This window comes from Taudactylus pleione, unplaced genomic scaffold (assembly GCF_031769625.1).
Source record: "Taudactylus pleione unplaced genomic scaffold, aTauple2 ptg000587l, whole genome shotgun sequence".
Taxonomy (NCBI): Eukaryota; Metazoa; Chordata; class Amphibia; order Anura; family Myobatrachidae; genus Taudactylus; species Taudactylus pleione.
The window spans coordinates 366,571-382,318 of NW_028284989.1; the positions used below are offsets into that span (position 1 = coordinate 366,571).

At 45.5% G+C, this 15,748-nt stretch overlaps 1 protein-coding gene across 2 annotated transcripts in view; it reads right to left on the reverse strand.

Annotated features, from left to right (window-relative positions):
- LOC148481232 (histone-lysine N-methyltransferase SETDB1-like) overlaps positions 1–15,748 on the reverse strand; it is a 45,124-nt gene that overhangs the window by 16,596 nt on the left and 12,780 nt on the right. For both annotated transcript variants that reach the window (XM_088453770.1, XM_088453771.1), the window contains exons 8-13: positions 15,167–15,240; positions 14,237–14,427; positions 10,426–10,555; positions 10,190–10,316; positions 4,986–5,585; positions 4,182–4,760 (exon numbers count right to left, since the gene is read on the reverse strand). In XM_088453770.1, coding sequence (XP_088309896.1) covers positions 4,182–4,760; positions 4,986–5,585; positions 10,190–10,316; positions 10,426–10,555; positions 14,237–14,427; positions 15,167–15,240 — 1,701 coding nt within the window. The remainder of the gene's footprint in view (positions 1–4,181; positions 4,761–4,985; positions 5,586–10,189; positions 10,317–10,425; positions 10,556–14,236; positions 14,428–15,166; positions 15,241–15,748) is intronic.

Sequence of the window (15,748 nt, forward strand, 5' to 3'; positions counted from 1 at the left end):
TGCCGGGGCAAGCCGGCGCGACCTGGGTCCTGACTCAGTGTGAAAGGGGTCTAACCGGGTCGTGCATATCGGGTCCGCTACCTGGGTCGTGAGGCAGCAGTGTGAAAGCGTGACACAGGTCACGCTAAAAGTAGTGGAGAGTCAGATCACCGGCACTTGGGAGATGTAATCTCCAAGCGCCAGCTAAGGGACGACCCAGTAATAACCTGCGCCAAGCCTGCGATGTGAACAAGGTTTCAAGCAGCTTGAAATAGTGTTCAATAACCTGGGTTGAACCCAGGTTTTAGGTGTGAAAGGGGTATATAATTCTGCAACTGACCACCTATTGGATTCTGCTAATCACATAGATAAAGGGCAGCTCTACATTGTTATGTTAAAGTGTATGCTGCCAGATAGACAATCTTGTTCCTAGTGTATATACTGAAGTTTCTGACACGGTTATTGTTACAACTGTTCATAGTCGTACCTACTACTCATGTTATATAGTATTATACTCCAAGCAATCGTCTATATTAATACGATTATACCACTTTTTGTAATAGTTTGCATACGATTCTATGTTCCTATATAAATCTTCTGCACAGTACATACAGACTGATTGCATTTTCATTTACAAGCAGATTACAGGATTGGGTGCTAACCCATTTACTTCTAATGTTACTGAAACTGTTTTTGGCTGCGGGGATTCTACTACAGTATGGCCGATACTATTGGCTCTCACAGTCTTCTTAGGAGATTGTTTGTCCGACTGCAAATTGGACACATTGTAACCTTATGAAAGTTGGCACAGTATTTATAATGCACTCAGGGGGGAGATTTATCAAAGCTTGGAGAGAGATAAAGTACCAACCAATTAGCTCCTGTTATTTTACAGGCTGTTTGAAAAAAGGAGTGTTATGATAAAACTTACCCTTGTTAACCATAGGGACCACAGGGAGACAATGAGGTGTAGGTGGTACTTGGAGGACCTGACACCAACAGCAAAGCTGTTTTCTATCCCAGGATGCTCCGGGTCCTTCCTCCTATACCCCACCCACAGCCTATAAAGGCAACTCAGTTTTGTTAAGAAGCCAGGTGCGTCAGGGCGGGTGCCCTGTAGACCCTATGGACTTCGAAGAAAGAGTTAACAAGGGTAAGTTTACCATAACTCTACTTTTCTTCTTCGGGCTCCATAGGGCTCCACAAGGAGACAATGGGGATGTCCCAAAGCAGATGTGCAAGGGCGGGGACGCTACTGAGCGGAGAGGAGAACCCGGCACCAGAAGGTAGCATCCCGAGAGGCAAATTTATCAAAGGCATAGAACCTAAGAAAGGTGTGGACAGAAGGCCACGTGGCCGCCTTGTATAGTAGTTTGGCAGACGTGCCACAGCGGACTGCCCACAAGGGACCCACAAAGCGAGACACAGGAAGGCCAGTCTGCGTGTAAGCATGTGAGATAGTCATGCGAAGCCATCTGGCCAGAGTCCGTTTGTTAGCTGGCCATCCCTTCTTGTGGAATCCATATAGGACAAAGATGGAAACCAATTTCTTGATAGAACTAGTACGGTCCACGAAGATCTTCAGAGCACCGACCACATCCAAAGAGGTCTCACCTGCCGAGAGGTCTGATGGTTGAAAGGCCAGAACTACCAGGTAGTCACAATCTTGTCCAATTCTGGGTCAAACAGGATCTAACCAGAATAAGGCAGAGACTCCAAAGCCATTTAGAGTCCGAATCTGCCTTCCATGAGCGAAGCCAAACAATACGACGGGCTACCACGGAAGTAGCAGTTTCCTTGGAAGCTAGGAGACCAGTGTCCAAAGCTGCCTCTCCTAAATTGGAGGCTGCATTTCTAATGTGAGATATGTAGGACAGCTGTTCCCTCGAAGCATCAAAGGGAAAAGTATCTGCTAGGGCCTCTGCCCAACTCTCAATGGCTTTTGCCACCCAGGCCTTAGCCATGGCAGGATGAGTAATAGCGTCTGTAATAGAGTATATAGACTTCAGGCAAGATTCAATCCTTCTATCCGTAGTCTCCTTTAAGGAGGTTGCAGTATGTATAGGTAAAGTAGCGTTCTTAACTAGGCGTGTCACGTGGAAATCCACTGAAGGGGGAACTTCCCATTTAGTGCAATCAGTAGCTGGAAGAGGGTAAAAGGATATCAAGCGTTAAGGCAGCGGAAACCTTTCACTTGGTATATTCCATATCAGATAGCTGATCAGAGTGAGGAAACTCTGGCAAAACTACCTTCTGTCGCTTAAATAGTGGCTCTTGTGTCTTAGGAGTGGGTTCTGCCTCTTCTATTTGAAGAATAGATTTTACAGCTCTCATAAAGTGCAGGTATATTCAATTTAGAGGGGGGCTCCTCCTCTCCCGAGAGGGAGTCAGAGTGAGAGAGGTCAGCGTCTTCTGCCTCCCCAGATGACAACTCAGAATCTGATGGCTGGGTGGACTGGGAAGATAACACAGCACGCTTAGTAGGTTTACTAGGTGAGGGTTTCTCTTTGTGCAGCATTTGCTGAAAGGCTGTAGAGGTCGCCGCCAAACTCTGCACTGAGGTAGAAAATACGTCTACCCATGGGGGAGGCAAAGGATTTGCAGGGAATACCTGCTGTGGCCATCCCATAGGGGGAGCTACCACAGGGACCGCTAGGTGGTCCACAATTTTTGCCAACACCTGTGAAAAAGAAGCCATGGGGGGTCCTGAGGAGAGGATGCAAGATGCACATAGACCATCTTGAATGAGATCCTCTGAAGTGAAGCCTGCTAAATAGGACATGCAAGACACCAGAGTGGGAGCAGCAGTCTGCTGTGTATTCTTGCCTTTGCTAGACATAGCTGCAAGGATGATATAGCACACAAACTGGCACAGTGCAGTGAGCAACCCAGATATATGTAAAATATGGCACTGTGTAGTGCGCAACACAGATATACAGTATATGATAGCCCTCACAAATATAGGTAGATGTGAGGTACAATGAACCCCCTTATACCTCAGTATTTCAGGATTATAATGAAAGAAAGGGAAAGGTATAAGCTGACAGTTGAGAAAAATAAGACAGCAGCGCTAGCACAAGTCGCATACAATGCAGAGCATACAATATAACTGAAGTGGGCACTAAATTCAAATACCGCTGTGGCTGGTAGGAAATAGCGCTGTATAACCTGGCTCCTGGGAGAGGTATACAGGGAGACCGGACCAGCGTTCCCGGAGACCTGAGGCTGTTGCAGAAAATGGCTGCCGTGAGTCTCTGAGGGGGCGGAGGGTGAGGGAGGAGCAGCTCAGGGACGGCAAGACCGCAGTGGAATGGCGCCCTGACCTGGGGGAGGGGCCGCAGGGAGAGGGCCTTCTCCTCTATACGGACATTAACCACCGGATCCCTGGCCTTAGCTGTCCCCTGCACCAGTATAGGTTATACCCTGGTGGTCTAGTGGAGTCCCGGAGGAACCGGTGTCCACATCAGCACCTCCGGTCTGTCTCCTGAGACCGGAGGTAAGACTGCGCATAGACACGGTTCCCTGCAAGCGGGGGTCCTCCTTACCTGTCCCCTTGAGTCCTGGCTACAGTCTGGGGTCCGAGGAGCCCTGCTAGCTAGGTCCCCCCAGAGAGTACCTAGCCAAGGGCTGGAGTTGCGGCGCCGCGGAGGGGTCCAGTGGACTGTCTAGCGCTGCTTGTTCTGTATGAAAAATTAAAATAGATCATAAAAATAAAGGTTGGGCTGCTTAACAGCAGCCCCACTGTTCTAACGGTGATCCAGCTCCTGCCGGACACCAACGAAACTAAGTTGCCTTCAGGCTGCGGGTGGGGTATAGGGGAAAGGACCGGAGCATCCTGGGATAGAAAAAAGCTTTGCTGTTGGTGTCTGGTCCTCCAAGTACCACCTACACCCCATTGTCTCGCTGTGGAGCCCTATCGACCCTGGCAGTTAGGGAGCTGATTGGTCGGTACTTTATCGCTCTTCAAAGTTTGATCCATCTCCCCATAAGTCACTAGGCTTGCAGTACATAAATCAGATTAACTGATCTGAAGACATGTGTCTGCTACTCTCTGGACTGACACATTTAATTACTTTAACATTTATTCATTGACCTTGAAAAATGAAGGGACATCGAGTTGTAGTTGAAAACAACTGGAGAGGCCAACATCGCAGAAGCTTCTCCAAGACTTTTAGGGTCATTGCATAATCACTGGCTCCTACCTGTCTCGGCATCCATCCGTGCAGTCACATCCCAACAGGAAGTCCGAGCCGGTGTTTATAAACACCCCCCTGCCTGGAATCCTCTCCTTGCTGTAGTCCACTTGTGGAGGTGGTGTCCGGTCTATCTCGTTCACGCAGGAGAGCTGCACATCCTCCTTGCCGTACGTGATGTCTGGGATGTAGTAAAAGGGTTTGTGTGGCTGGAATTTTCGGTCAACCAGCACATAGGGGTCGAGGCAAAACATCTCCAAAAACAACATGTCACAGTGAGTCTCGAAGATGAAGCGCTCTATCTCCGGCATGGTGCGCAGGCTGAGGCCGCACGGCGTTTTATAGATGACATGAAATCCCATCTTGCGGTTGACACGCCGCCGGGCGGTCATACGCCGGAAGTCGTAAAGCAGTGGGACAAGCAGAGGGTTTTTTCCGCGGTGAGAGACAGGGCGGAGACGGGACAGACAGGTGTGGCTGCAGATGTGAGGTAGGTAGAAAGGCTTCTCCATAGGGGCCTTGTATGTATTCTCTGTCGGTACCTGGTTTGATTGAACGAAATTGAACTGTGGAGTAGTGGTCACAAACCTGTACAGAAAGGACAAAGAAGCAGACACGTGACAGATTACTAATATTGTCATGCAAACACCCCACCCCACATAGAGTAAATCTATCAGTGCATTGAGACAGGATTATCAACTTTATATTTAGCTCCCTTTCCTGGATATATTGCCAGTAGGAAGTATTTCCCTAATCAATGTTTTGGTTCTAGGTAAATGTCCATACTAACCGTTATGGATAGCAGTGACTAACCTGTTAGCTTGTGCTACTTGTATAGTTTGGATGGTATGATTGGGTTGAATGTTGTGTATTGTTTGTAGAGTCTGTATGGTCTGGATTCCTTGGACAGTTTGGATCGTCTGGAAAGCCTGGTTGGGCTGGTGCACCTGGTGCACTTGGTTGGGCTGGTGCACCTGGTGCACTTGGTTGGGCTGGTGCACCTGGTGCACTTGGTTGGGCTGGTGCACCTGGTGCACTTGGTTGGGCTGGTGCACCTGGTGCACTTGGTTCGGCTGGTGCACCTGGTTGGGTTGGTGCACCTGGTGCACTTGGTTGGGTTGGTGCACCTGGTTCGGCTGGTGCACCTGGTTGGGTTGGTGCACCTGGTTCGGCTGGTGCACTTGGTTGGGTTGGTGCACCTGGTGCACTTGGTTGGGTTGGTGCACCTGGTGCACTTGGTTGGGTTGGTGCACCTGGTTTGGCTGGTGCACCTGGTTCGGCTGATTTGTCAGTACAGGGCGTAAACCAGGTGGCTGTTCACTGGGTATTGGCGACGACTGGCCAGAACCAGCTGAACCAGGGCGGAATGACGTACTTTTCTTTGCCACTTGCTTCTTGGACTGTGACTGTGGACTGTCAAAGCAGAAAGAAGGTGGAGATAAGATAGGATTCATAAAGTACAGTCAAGCTAATTTCATACCACAGTCTTCATGTTTGTGACACTAAACATGCATAGTAACAAAGTAAAATAATGCTCACAAAAAATAACTGGCCAGCTACAGCAGAAAAGATTTTAATGACAGAACAGAAGAAAGCATCATGTCATGTTTGGGAAAGTGGGTTTCTGTTTAAGAGTTGCGCTGTAGCTATGGTGTGGTAAACCAATCCGTCACACCCATGCCTCCTGCTAACGCAGTAAGTCTCTTGGTTTTTTAAACTATGATTTTAATTTTTTTAATTAGACACTAAAAAAAAAATGTGTATATATATATATATATATATATATATATATAAATTTATGCAAATTATAACTATTCAAACTTTATTTTACATTTTGTCAGAAAAAAAAAAAAAAATTCTATTGAATCAGCTTTAAATCGCTCTTATTTACATAATTTGATAGTAAAAAAATATCAACAATTTAGAAAAAAATAATAATAGCCAGTTAAGTGGTTAAGACGAAAGTGGAGTTCACACTGTGCAATAATCTTCCCAAACAGCCAATTCTCGGACTGGTCGGTACAATTACTACACAATGTGTACTCAGCACCCAGTACCGAGGGGGTCACTGGAAAACTAGTCGGATCAGCCCCCCGACATCTGGACTACTGCACAAACGTTCGTCGATCCTGATGAGCCCATATCGTCCAACGTAGTGCATTGAAAAATGTTACCTCAAAAGGGACATTTATTGTTCAGATAGGAATGAAAATTGAGTAGTGTGTACGCTGGAAATCAGATGATGATAGAATAGTTTCAGCTCTCCCCCACCCCCCCCCAAAAAATAAAAATTAATAGTTTCCCTAATCTGTCCGGTGTGTACCTAGCTTAAGTTCAGGTCACAAGGAGCTATGGGCGGAATGTATGGAGGCTGTACGTGGAGCCTGCCCAGCAAAAAGTCCTTGCTTCCAGTAAAAGTCGAGACAGCAAAGGAGCAATTATTTCTGCACAGGACCCTTTTTGCGTTAACAGTTAGAACCACCTTACAGTAACATATTGCTCTCATGAAGTTGCAATGATAAAACATAAATCTGGTGGCAGTTCACCCTGTGAGTAAAAGTACACTATAAACAAGCAAGATAAAAAGATGAGTATTCTAGAGTCCACTTAGACACCAAGGGCCTGATTCAGAGCCGCTCGTAAGCGGCCGCTCGTTCGCACTGAGCGATATTCGCACAACTGCGCATGCGTACGGATTGTATTACGCATGCGCGAACCAGTCAGTGCGGCCGAAACTCGTTTGTTCGCAAAATAGCGAATGTCTGCTATTTTGAGTGACAGAATGAGGCGTATGTGGGTGGTAACAGGGGAGGGTGCTTGAAAACGGAGAGTGGAATTCAGAACGCAGGTGTGCTTAAAGGTCAAAACGGGCGTTTTATGGGTGTGCATAATTAATACAGCAGCGTCAGCGACCACGTCACTTGGTTTTTTTTTAGTCAGAACTACTCGCAAAATAGCGGTTGAAAAAACCAACCACAAGAATAGCGAGCAGTTCATACGCTGGTCGATGTACTCGATTAATCTAATAAATAGCGGACATGACGTATGATGCGAGCGGCCAGGGGGCGTATTTTTCAAAATTTCGACCGCAAGTTTTGCTCGCTCGTTCAGACTTAGAGGCGTGAACAGACCGCAAAGTGCGAACGGTTCATTTGAATAGCCACCCCTTTTTTTTTAAACGAACGACCGCAAATAGCGAGCGGCTCTGAATCAGGCCCCAAGTCCGATTTCCAGGTCTTAATCCAAAGCAAACGTTGTGCTGTGACCACAGAGGCTGAAATCCAAGCCTCAACAAGTCCCTGCATCACCCAGATATTTTGATGCCTCTTGAATGTAGTCAAGCATGTCAACAACTCAGAACTTGGTTTAGCGGACTGCGATGGCTTTCCAAAAACTGATCCACCCACATGTCCACCACTCTGTTAACCCAAAGTTGCAGAGATGTTTTTAAGAGAAGCCCCACCATCAACACCTTGAGCAGGGGTGGGCAATAAGCACCCCCTCCCCCCCAAACTTCAAATCCAAGCATGCCTTGCAACAGTTTAAGCATGGTCAAATAGCAAAACCATGGCAGGGCATGCTGGGTTATATTTTTCTACAACAGCTGTGGGGGGGGGGGGGGCGATTATTGCCCACCCCTAGTCTAGAGAATTTAGAATGGCTTTGCATTTCCTATGCATGCTAAGAGAAGATGCATTGGGAATCAAAATTGTTGTTGACTTTTCAAGCGCACTACAGGGGAACTCATGTTAGGCGGGGACCCCCATTTTTCAATATCCCAACTGCGAAGAATATAAATGGTGTCTGCAGAACGCCTTGTCCCATTTGGCCCACGCCTCACACTGTTAGACATAGCGGACAGGAAGGAAAATAAAAGATTTTCCTCTAGAACAACGGTGAGACGTTCATAGGGCCTAGCCATGAAGGTAGATTCCTAAAATCCTCTCCAAGTTCAAGGACACCCTCACTAAGCCCATGAGATAAAGAAGGGGAGGATTCAGACTGTCAGATTGCCCAAACTCCTGACTGAGACTCCATATGCCATGGTTCTAGTGACCCCAAAACATGATAGAGAAAAGGTTTTATTTATGCTTTTCTCAATATGTAACACGTCTTTTAATTTCCTCTTTTCAGTACCATTATGTTGTTTATACAGAGTGCCCTCTAGCTGTCCTTTCGGCATTACATAACTCCGATATCACGAGGATCAGTGAGATTATTGTCTGGTGTGCAATACGGATAGACAGACACATAGGCCACCAAGGAGACGTGTGTTATGCACAGAAAACAGCTCAATACAAGAACATGGCAGTCTCTGTCTCCCAAATAGAGGGATCCATGTCAGGTTTTGAGTATAGTTAAAGGTGGAAAGCTGTATCTCCCAATATTCAGTGGTTATAATCAACTTCTTTGATATAAAAAACAAAATAAACAAATAGTGAACTAAAAATTACTAGTTACAAAAAAAAAAAAAAATAAAAGACTCCACTAATTATAATTTATATCATCTTAACTGTTAAGGTTGCCCATACCTGGCGCGATAAAGCAGCCGATCCGACGGATTGGTACGATTTGGCTGCTGTATCGTACAGTGTGTGGGCATATCATCGGACAGAGCGCGCGCCCTTGGTGTTGTACATCGCACCCCCAGATCTTACTGCAGGTTCAGTCGATCTGGAGATGCAATGTGCGATCCCATGCAGCGCTATGCGGGTGGGGGAGCCAACATATCGAGCGGTCGGCCACCCAATCGCGCCGTGTGTGGGGACCGCCCGGCATGTCGGACCCCCCATCGCGTTGCACGGTGCATATCGCACAGTGTATGGCCAGTTTAAGATAATGAAAGTGTCTATTTTGGATACTGATTTAAAAGAGCATACCTCTGTGGCTGGTGAGAAACCACAGTACCCAGTGTGGATCATTGCAGCTCCTAATAAGACCCTGAAGGGAGACCAGCAAAGGTGGAAAAAGTCTAAATAAAAACATCATTTAAGTGTCCATGTTATACAGACAATACTTCAGTGCTGAACAGCCACTTTCATCAGGGACATCATAAACAGTTACATGTGTCCGCCCCTGATGAAAGCTCCTGCCCAGTAATGAACTATAGTATGTATTGTATGGCTATAAAACATTTCCATTGGCGGCATGTGCCAAGCTTTGGGCACTCTGGCAGTCAGTCCCTTTAAACACCTCCTTTATGTCATTAATCATAGCTGCCAAATGTTTCCCATAGCCAGCTAGAACTTTTACTACTCTTGCTTTGGGAACATTTTTCCACTCCTCCATGTGGACCACTAACCTGGAGACCGTTAAACCTTTCTACGGGTTCTTTGTGGTAATGTGTGTATTTTGTTAGGAAATATACCCAGTTTATGAGCTGTTGCATTGACCTAAATAGTTCCTCCTTAACCGCCACCATTTCTCCTGTAAATTCCAGGCTCTCCATGAGCTGCTAAGAGGTGCTCATGGTTGCCAAGAGTAAGTAGGCTCAAAGCCTAGAGAGGTTAGAAGGGTTAGACAATTTGTTAGATCCTGGCATTATCGTCACGTGGACTAAGACATTTTGACGCCTTAAGAAAACGTTAAAAGCATAAATGAATACATTGGAAGGGTACCAAAAGGATTGCACATTTTTTTAGGTCTGCTAAATGCTGGTAATGAACAAGAACAAGTGTGAAAGGGCCAGGTTGAAATAACCCTGGTGGAGCGAACCATCATTTCAACCCTGGTAACGAGCAGGGTTGGACACGTGTTCAACCCGGCTCTCGGTGCAGTGTCGCGGCACGTGATGGCGGTGACGGCATTAACCCAGCAATTAGCCGGGTCAGGTGGCCAGTCTGAAAGGGGTCTCACCCAGGATGAAAAAGTGTACAAAATCCCGGGTAGGACCCGAGATAGAGGTGTGAAAATGGTATGAGATAGTAAATGAAATATGCCCAGGAGTGGCATAACTTTTGCATACATCGGTGGCATTCCTCCAGATTTAGAAATCTACGGACAGCAATTATACTTACTCTGCGTCATTAGGTTGCGGTGACGGGATGGACTCGGGAGAGGTTGGCTCTGTTGGCTTGAATGGAGACTCGCTCCCTGTGAGGTCATGTGTGTACTGTACTACTGGCCCTTTACTCCGCACTGCACCTGTAATCAGAGAGAGACGCAGTCCATGATTCCTATATCCCAATAGAAGGAAACTAAGGACTCCTGGTACTCAACAGAAACTAGAGAGGTAAAGAGGGCAAAGACTCACCCACATTAGGGCGCGTTCGCTGTTGTCCCGCTTGCTTCTTCTCTTGTGTGGAAGCTGTGGAAGTCTTCATGCTGAACATGGGCTCCAAACGAGTGGACCCTCGATAGATCCACTCACAGCGCTTGTCATCCTGAAATGTGCAGAGAATACTCCTTTACTGGAAATAATGTAATATTAGCACACTATTAAACTTAAAGCAACTGGGGAGAGACTTAGTGCGGTACAGTTTTTCTCTGTGGAGGCAGGGTGTTCTCTCTTTACAGGTGCGCTCCTGAAATGACGGCATAGTACTAGTCATGAAAAATTACTAGGTACCATAAGACACGCTCCGGTCAATCAGATAGTGCCATCAGTGCATATGAAGTAGGTCACATCTTAATACTACATGCCGGCTGGTAGCAAAAAAAAAAAAAAAAACACAGGATCGAACTGTGACATAAGGGTTATCAGTGAAGGATAGATGTACTAAGCCTTTGCCAGATAAAGTGGACAGAGATAATGTACCAACCAATCAGCTACTAACTGTCCTTTTACAGGAGTGGGTACGGGATCCCGGCAGTCACAATACCGTCAGCGGCATCACGACAGTCAGACTTCTGACCCAACTAATTAAGTATCCTAACTCTCCTTCCCCGCAGCCTTACCCTCTCCCATTGCAGCTTTACCCTAACCCTCCCCTTAGAGCCTAACCCTAAACTTGCCCCTAACCCTAATACTTACCGTCGGGATGTCGGCGGTCAGTATTTCGGCGCCGGTATTCTGAGTGCCTAGTGCTGATGCGCTGTCTCTCACTCCCAGCGCTGTCCCTGCTGTAGTGATAAAGGAACAACAGCTGCAGCTGTCAAAATCGATAGCTGCAGTTGTTGGAACGGTCACTGCCACTGACCATTCATACATTGCCCAGCTTAACGGCGCTGCTATCTTGTAGCACTGCTCAGCGCTGCGGTCTTGTACGCTTGTGATAGCAGCAGCATCGGTGCTGATATCTCGTGTGCAGATACCACTTCTCCCCCATATCGGCATAATACATCTACCCCAATATGTGGAACAAAGCTACGTGCAATGCATTAAAAACTAAGGCCCGCATTCAATTCGAGGCGAAAAGTTCGAGGTCGGACTTTTTCGCCATCATCGCTGGTTTTTCCTGGGATAAAGTATCGGACGCGTGCCCGCTTATCCCTGTATTCAATTTGGATCTGGCGAAAACGGGATCCGGCGGAAAGGTAAGTATCGGAAAAGTCCTATCAATGTTCGGGAAATCATCCTGGCATCCCCCTTAAGATGTCCTGACATGGGTGATCACTAGGGATACTCCCGCTTTGGCCTGCGGAAGGTAAGTCGGGTTTTCTAAATAGCCGCGGCAGGCGCATAAATGCGCCTGTGAAGAAGAGGTGAAGAATAGCACTTATCTATTTTTTTTTTTTTTTAAATAAATAACTATGCCCATCAAATTTGGGGTACATGAAAATGGGTGTAAGCTATGTTTAAGTCCCTAAAGCCATTTTTCTTTTTCAATTCTTCAAAAATGCACCTGCCGCTACCAGCCGCATTTTAGAAAACACCTGCCGCATACATGGGAACCCCGCCTGAATCAATTTCGCTAGTTTAAAACTTTGTTCCCCAATATATTTTTTTGGCCCCCAAAATGAAAGTAAATTTTTTTGGGGTGTCCTGAGGACTTTTGTTTTAAAAAAATTGACACAGAATACTTTTAGGGGACACTCCCAGGGATGCAGGCTAATTTTTTTAAGCCTGCACCCCTAAACCCCAATTCTGCACTTTTTTTCGTCATGTATTACATGGAGAAAAGTTATCCCCGTTTTTTAACAAAGACTTTTTGCACCGGCGAAAAGTCTTTGAAATTGATTATGCGGATAAGTGAAACAGGCGAAAATGACATCATCGGTGATAATTTATCACCGATAACGGACTTTTCGCCTCAAATTGAATATTGCCCCATACCGCAACCACACTGCACAGCTGACACAAATTTTAGCGAATCTGTTACAATGGTGAACTTGAATCCAGGATACCACCAATAATCAATAATAGTAAAACCATTATTACAAATTCGGCGCACGCTTAATATATAACATCTGTTTATGTTCCAAAACTGGACTCTGGGACAATATACCAGCAACTGAATAAAGAGTTATTATATTGTAATATGTAATAAAAAAAATAATTTTTAAAAAGCAATTATGTAACATTTATTTATAGAACGCCAGTATGTTCCATGCACTTTACAACAGGCACCAATACAGTGATACTGGATATGACCAATCAGAGAGCTACTTGCACCCTGCTCTCAGGCTTACAACCTATAGTGTACATTTAAACTTAATATCTGACTTGCAAACAGTATCACATTTTCATTTAGCGCTAGAAATTAATATTTCTATAACAGAATACTAACAGTGAGAACGGATTATGACAAGCCCGCATGTGACGTTTATATCCTAAAGCAGTGGTTCTCAAACTCGGTCCTCAGGACCCCACACAGATCACGATTTCCAGGTCACCCAGCAGGTGCACAGGTGTATTCATTACTCACTGACACATTTTAAAAGGTCCACAGATGGAGCCAATTATTTCACATGATTCTGTGAGGAGACCTGGAAAACATGCACTGTTTGGGGTCCTGAGGACTGAGTTTGAGAACCTGTGCCCTAAAGGAATTTGTATAATTACAGGGAAATTAAAATCTACCAACAAGAGAAACAGGTTGTCTTAGAACACAGGTCCCCAAACTCGGTCCTCAGGACCCCAAACAGTGCATGTTTTCCAGGTCTCCTCACAGAATCACGTGAAATAATTGGCTCCATCTGTGGACCTTTTAAAATGTGTCAGTGAGTAATGAATACACCTGTGCACCTGCTGGGTGATCTGGAAAACGTGGCCTGTGTGGGGTCTTGAGGACCAAGTTTGAGGACCAGTCTTAGAAGATTATCGTTACTCAAATTCTGTATTACATACAAAATGTTACCATCAGAAGTCTATGAAGATCATTTTAACATGTAAGAAAAAAGACCATTGGCCTTCCAGTTTTCCACCCCTGTAATGAATACGACTGATAACGGCAGCACCATCTGTCCTGCCCACAGCATGATCCAACTGGTTTGGTCTACTGCAAGGGAACTCTTTGTACCTCCCTAATAGTTGATGTACGGCACCGCAGTAGCATGGGCACATCTATAATGGGTGCGCAGCCGGCACCTATTTGAAATACTTACTTCTCAAAAGGCGCCGCAACTATCACTGGGAATACGGTGCGCTCCGGAGATCAGCGGCAGGCGTAGTAGACTCTAGCAAGTGGTAGTGTCTACTTGGAAAAAAAGACAGTGCACACGGGCCCCACACACTCTTGTTCCGCCCTTCTGGGTTTACCCGCAATAGAAATTCCCCCCGGAACAGAAGAGTGGGGAAGGCAGGAGAGAGAGCCAGGAGGAGAGTGAAAACCCAGCAACAGCGAACAACTAGGTACGTAATCGCTGGACAACAGGGTCCAAAAGACAAGGAAACACTCTAACCCAAGCAAGCTCAGTCTTAATGGTTGACACAGAACCCGAAGGCTATAGGACCAACCAAACTCTGGAAAAAAGAATTAGATCCAGAAGCCTCTTGCCGAAGAAGGTCCGAGGAGCAGCAGCATTACCAATTAAATTGCCGGGGGCCACCAAGCCAATCTAGCTACGGTCACAGTCCATGGTAAAAACAAACACGAAATAAGATCATGAGACACATGTAGATACAAAACACCCAGATCATGATGAGACCTCTCCGTGAGAAGCCAACAAACACATGCTCTTACCAAGAATAAAATCTTCACCAGGCTCCCATCTACTTCTTCCACCTTGGATTTCCACCAGGTGCCCTCCCACTCGGTCTTGATCAGCTGACCAGCTTTGAGCAGAACCATTGGCCGGTTGGGGTAGGCCGTGACATATTCCTCAACGAAGTCTCGACATGGAACATCTTCAATATCCTCCCAGGATTTGCTGACTGCGAGGGGGTGGAAGGAAACACTGGTTATCATTGCATATAATTAAGTCACCCATCATGAACACTTTATAATCAGTTTAAATCATCATGGTCATTTAAATATAAACATTACTGCAACATCTTCATGCACATTGTCGGACTTCAATCATGAAAAAACTCATAACTGTATTTTGTAACAATACAATATAAAATGTTTAAATATTTTACAGAAGTACTGACGACTTGCAGTGATCCTGACCCTGCTGTACCAGCACCTTACTATAAAACTTGCTTTGCCCTCGGGCAGCTAGGTTGCCAGTCACTATGGAAGACCACCCAAGCTTGGCAACAACACTCACTGATCAACTACAAGACTGCTAGGATTGATAACAAAACGTCAGGGCGATGTACGTAAAGAAACGATGCTGTAATTTGGAAGGTCAAATAAGTTATAACATTAAATGACGCTAAAAATATAAAACATTAAAAAAGTCATCAAGCTTGCTCTCTTTTGTACGGAGCATAGCGCTCAACTTTAAGGTGGAGAATACAACAATAAATCAATAGAAAAATAGCACAGCTTAATTTTTCTTCAATTAAAATATAAATGTGGCACAGCAAAATGTCCCATCGTCCCGACATCACACACAAAGTAGGAGGCTACTTCTGTAAGGTGTGCCAGTATAACACAGGACGAGAGGACTGGGTCTAAAACTTACAGCTCGGTCTACCTTTTTATACATAAACGCACTTCACTCACGTGGTCTGCAGACAGGGTACAGCTCCGATTGTGTGACATATGAAGCGTAGCCGTCATCAAAGAATATCAGAAATCTAAGAAACAGTAGGCGACATATTAACTACGCGCAGATCCCAACATACACCCAGGGCATAACGAATAGAGGAGCAGGAGGGCTGGCCAGTACTGTTCAACAATTCTTATGTTTGGCTGATTGAGATTTGTAGATGATTTGAATAATCATAGTAGAACATGATCCCACTATTCAGTCATCAGCTTCAATCACAAATTCCCTATGTGAATTTAAATGCATATTGTTCTGGCAAATTCCAGGTCGGTCAAGTAACTTAAGCCAGAACTAAAAAATACATTTGTCCAGTAATGAAAAGACTCAGTTCTTTAAATGAGGGTAAACTACCCATACAGAACACAAAGGACAAGTTTATACACTGTACTATACTTATACCAAGATCATTACATATACTTCTCAAATCTCCCCATCTCCTCTCCCTCCCAAACATCCACATTACCAGCTGTGGCGGTAAATCCAAATAATGGTTCAATTTAAAAATTCTTCTTTGTTAAAGTAGAAGTCACAAACGC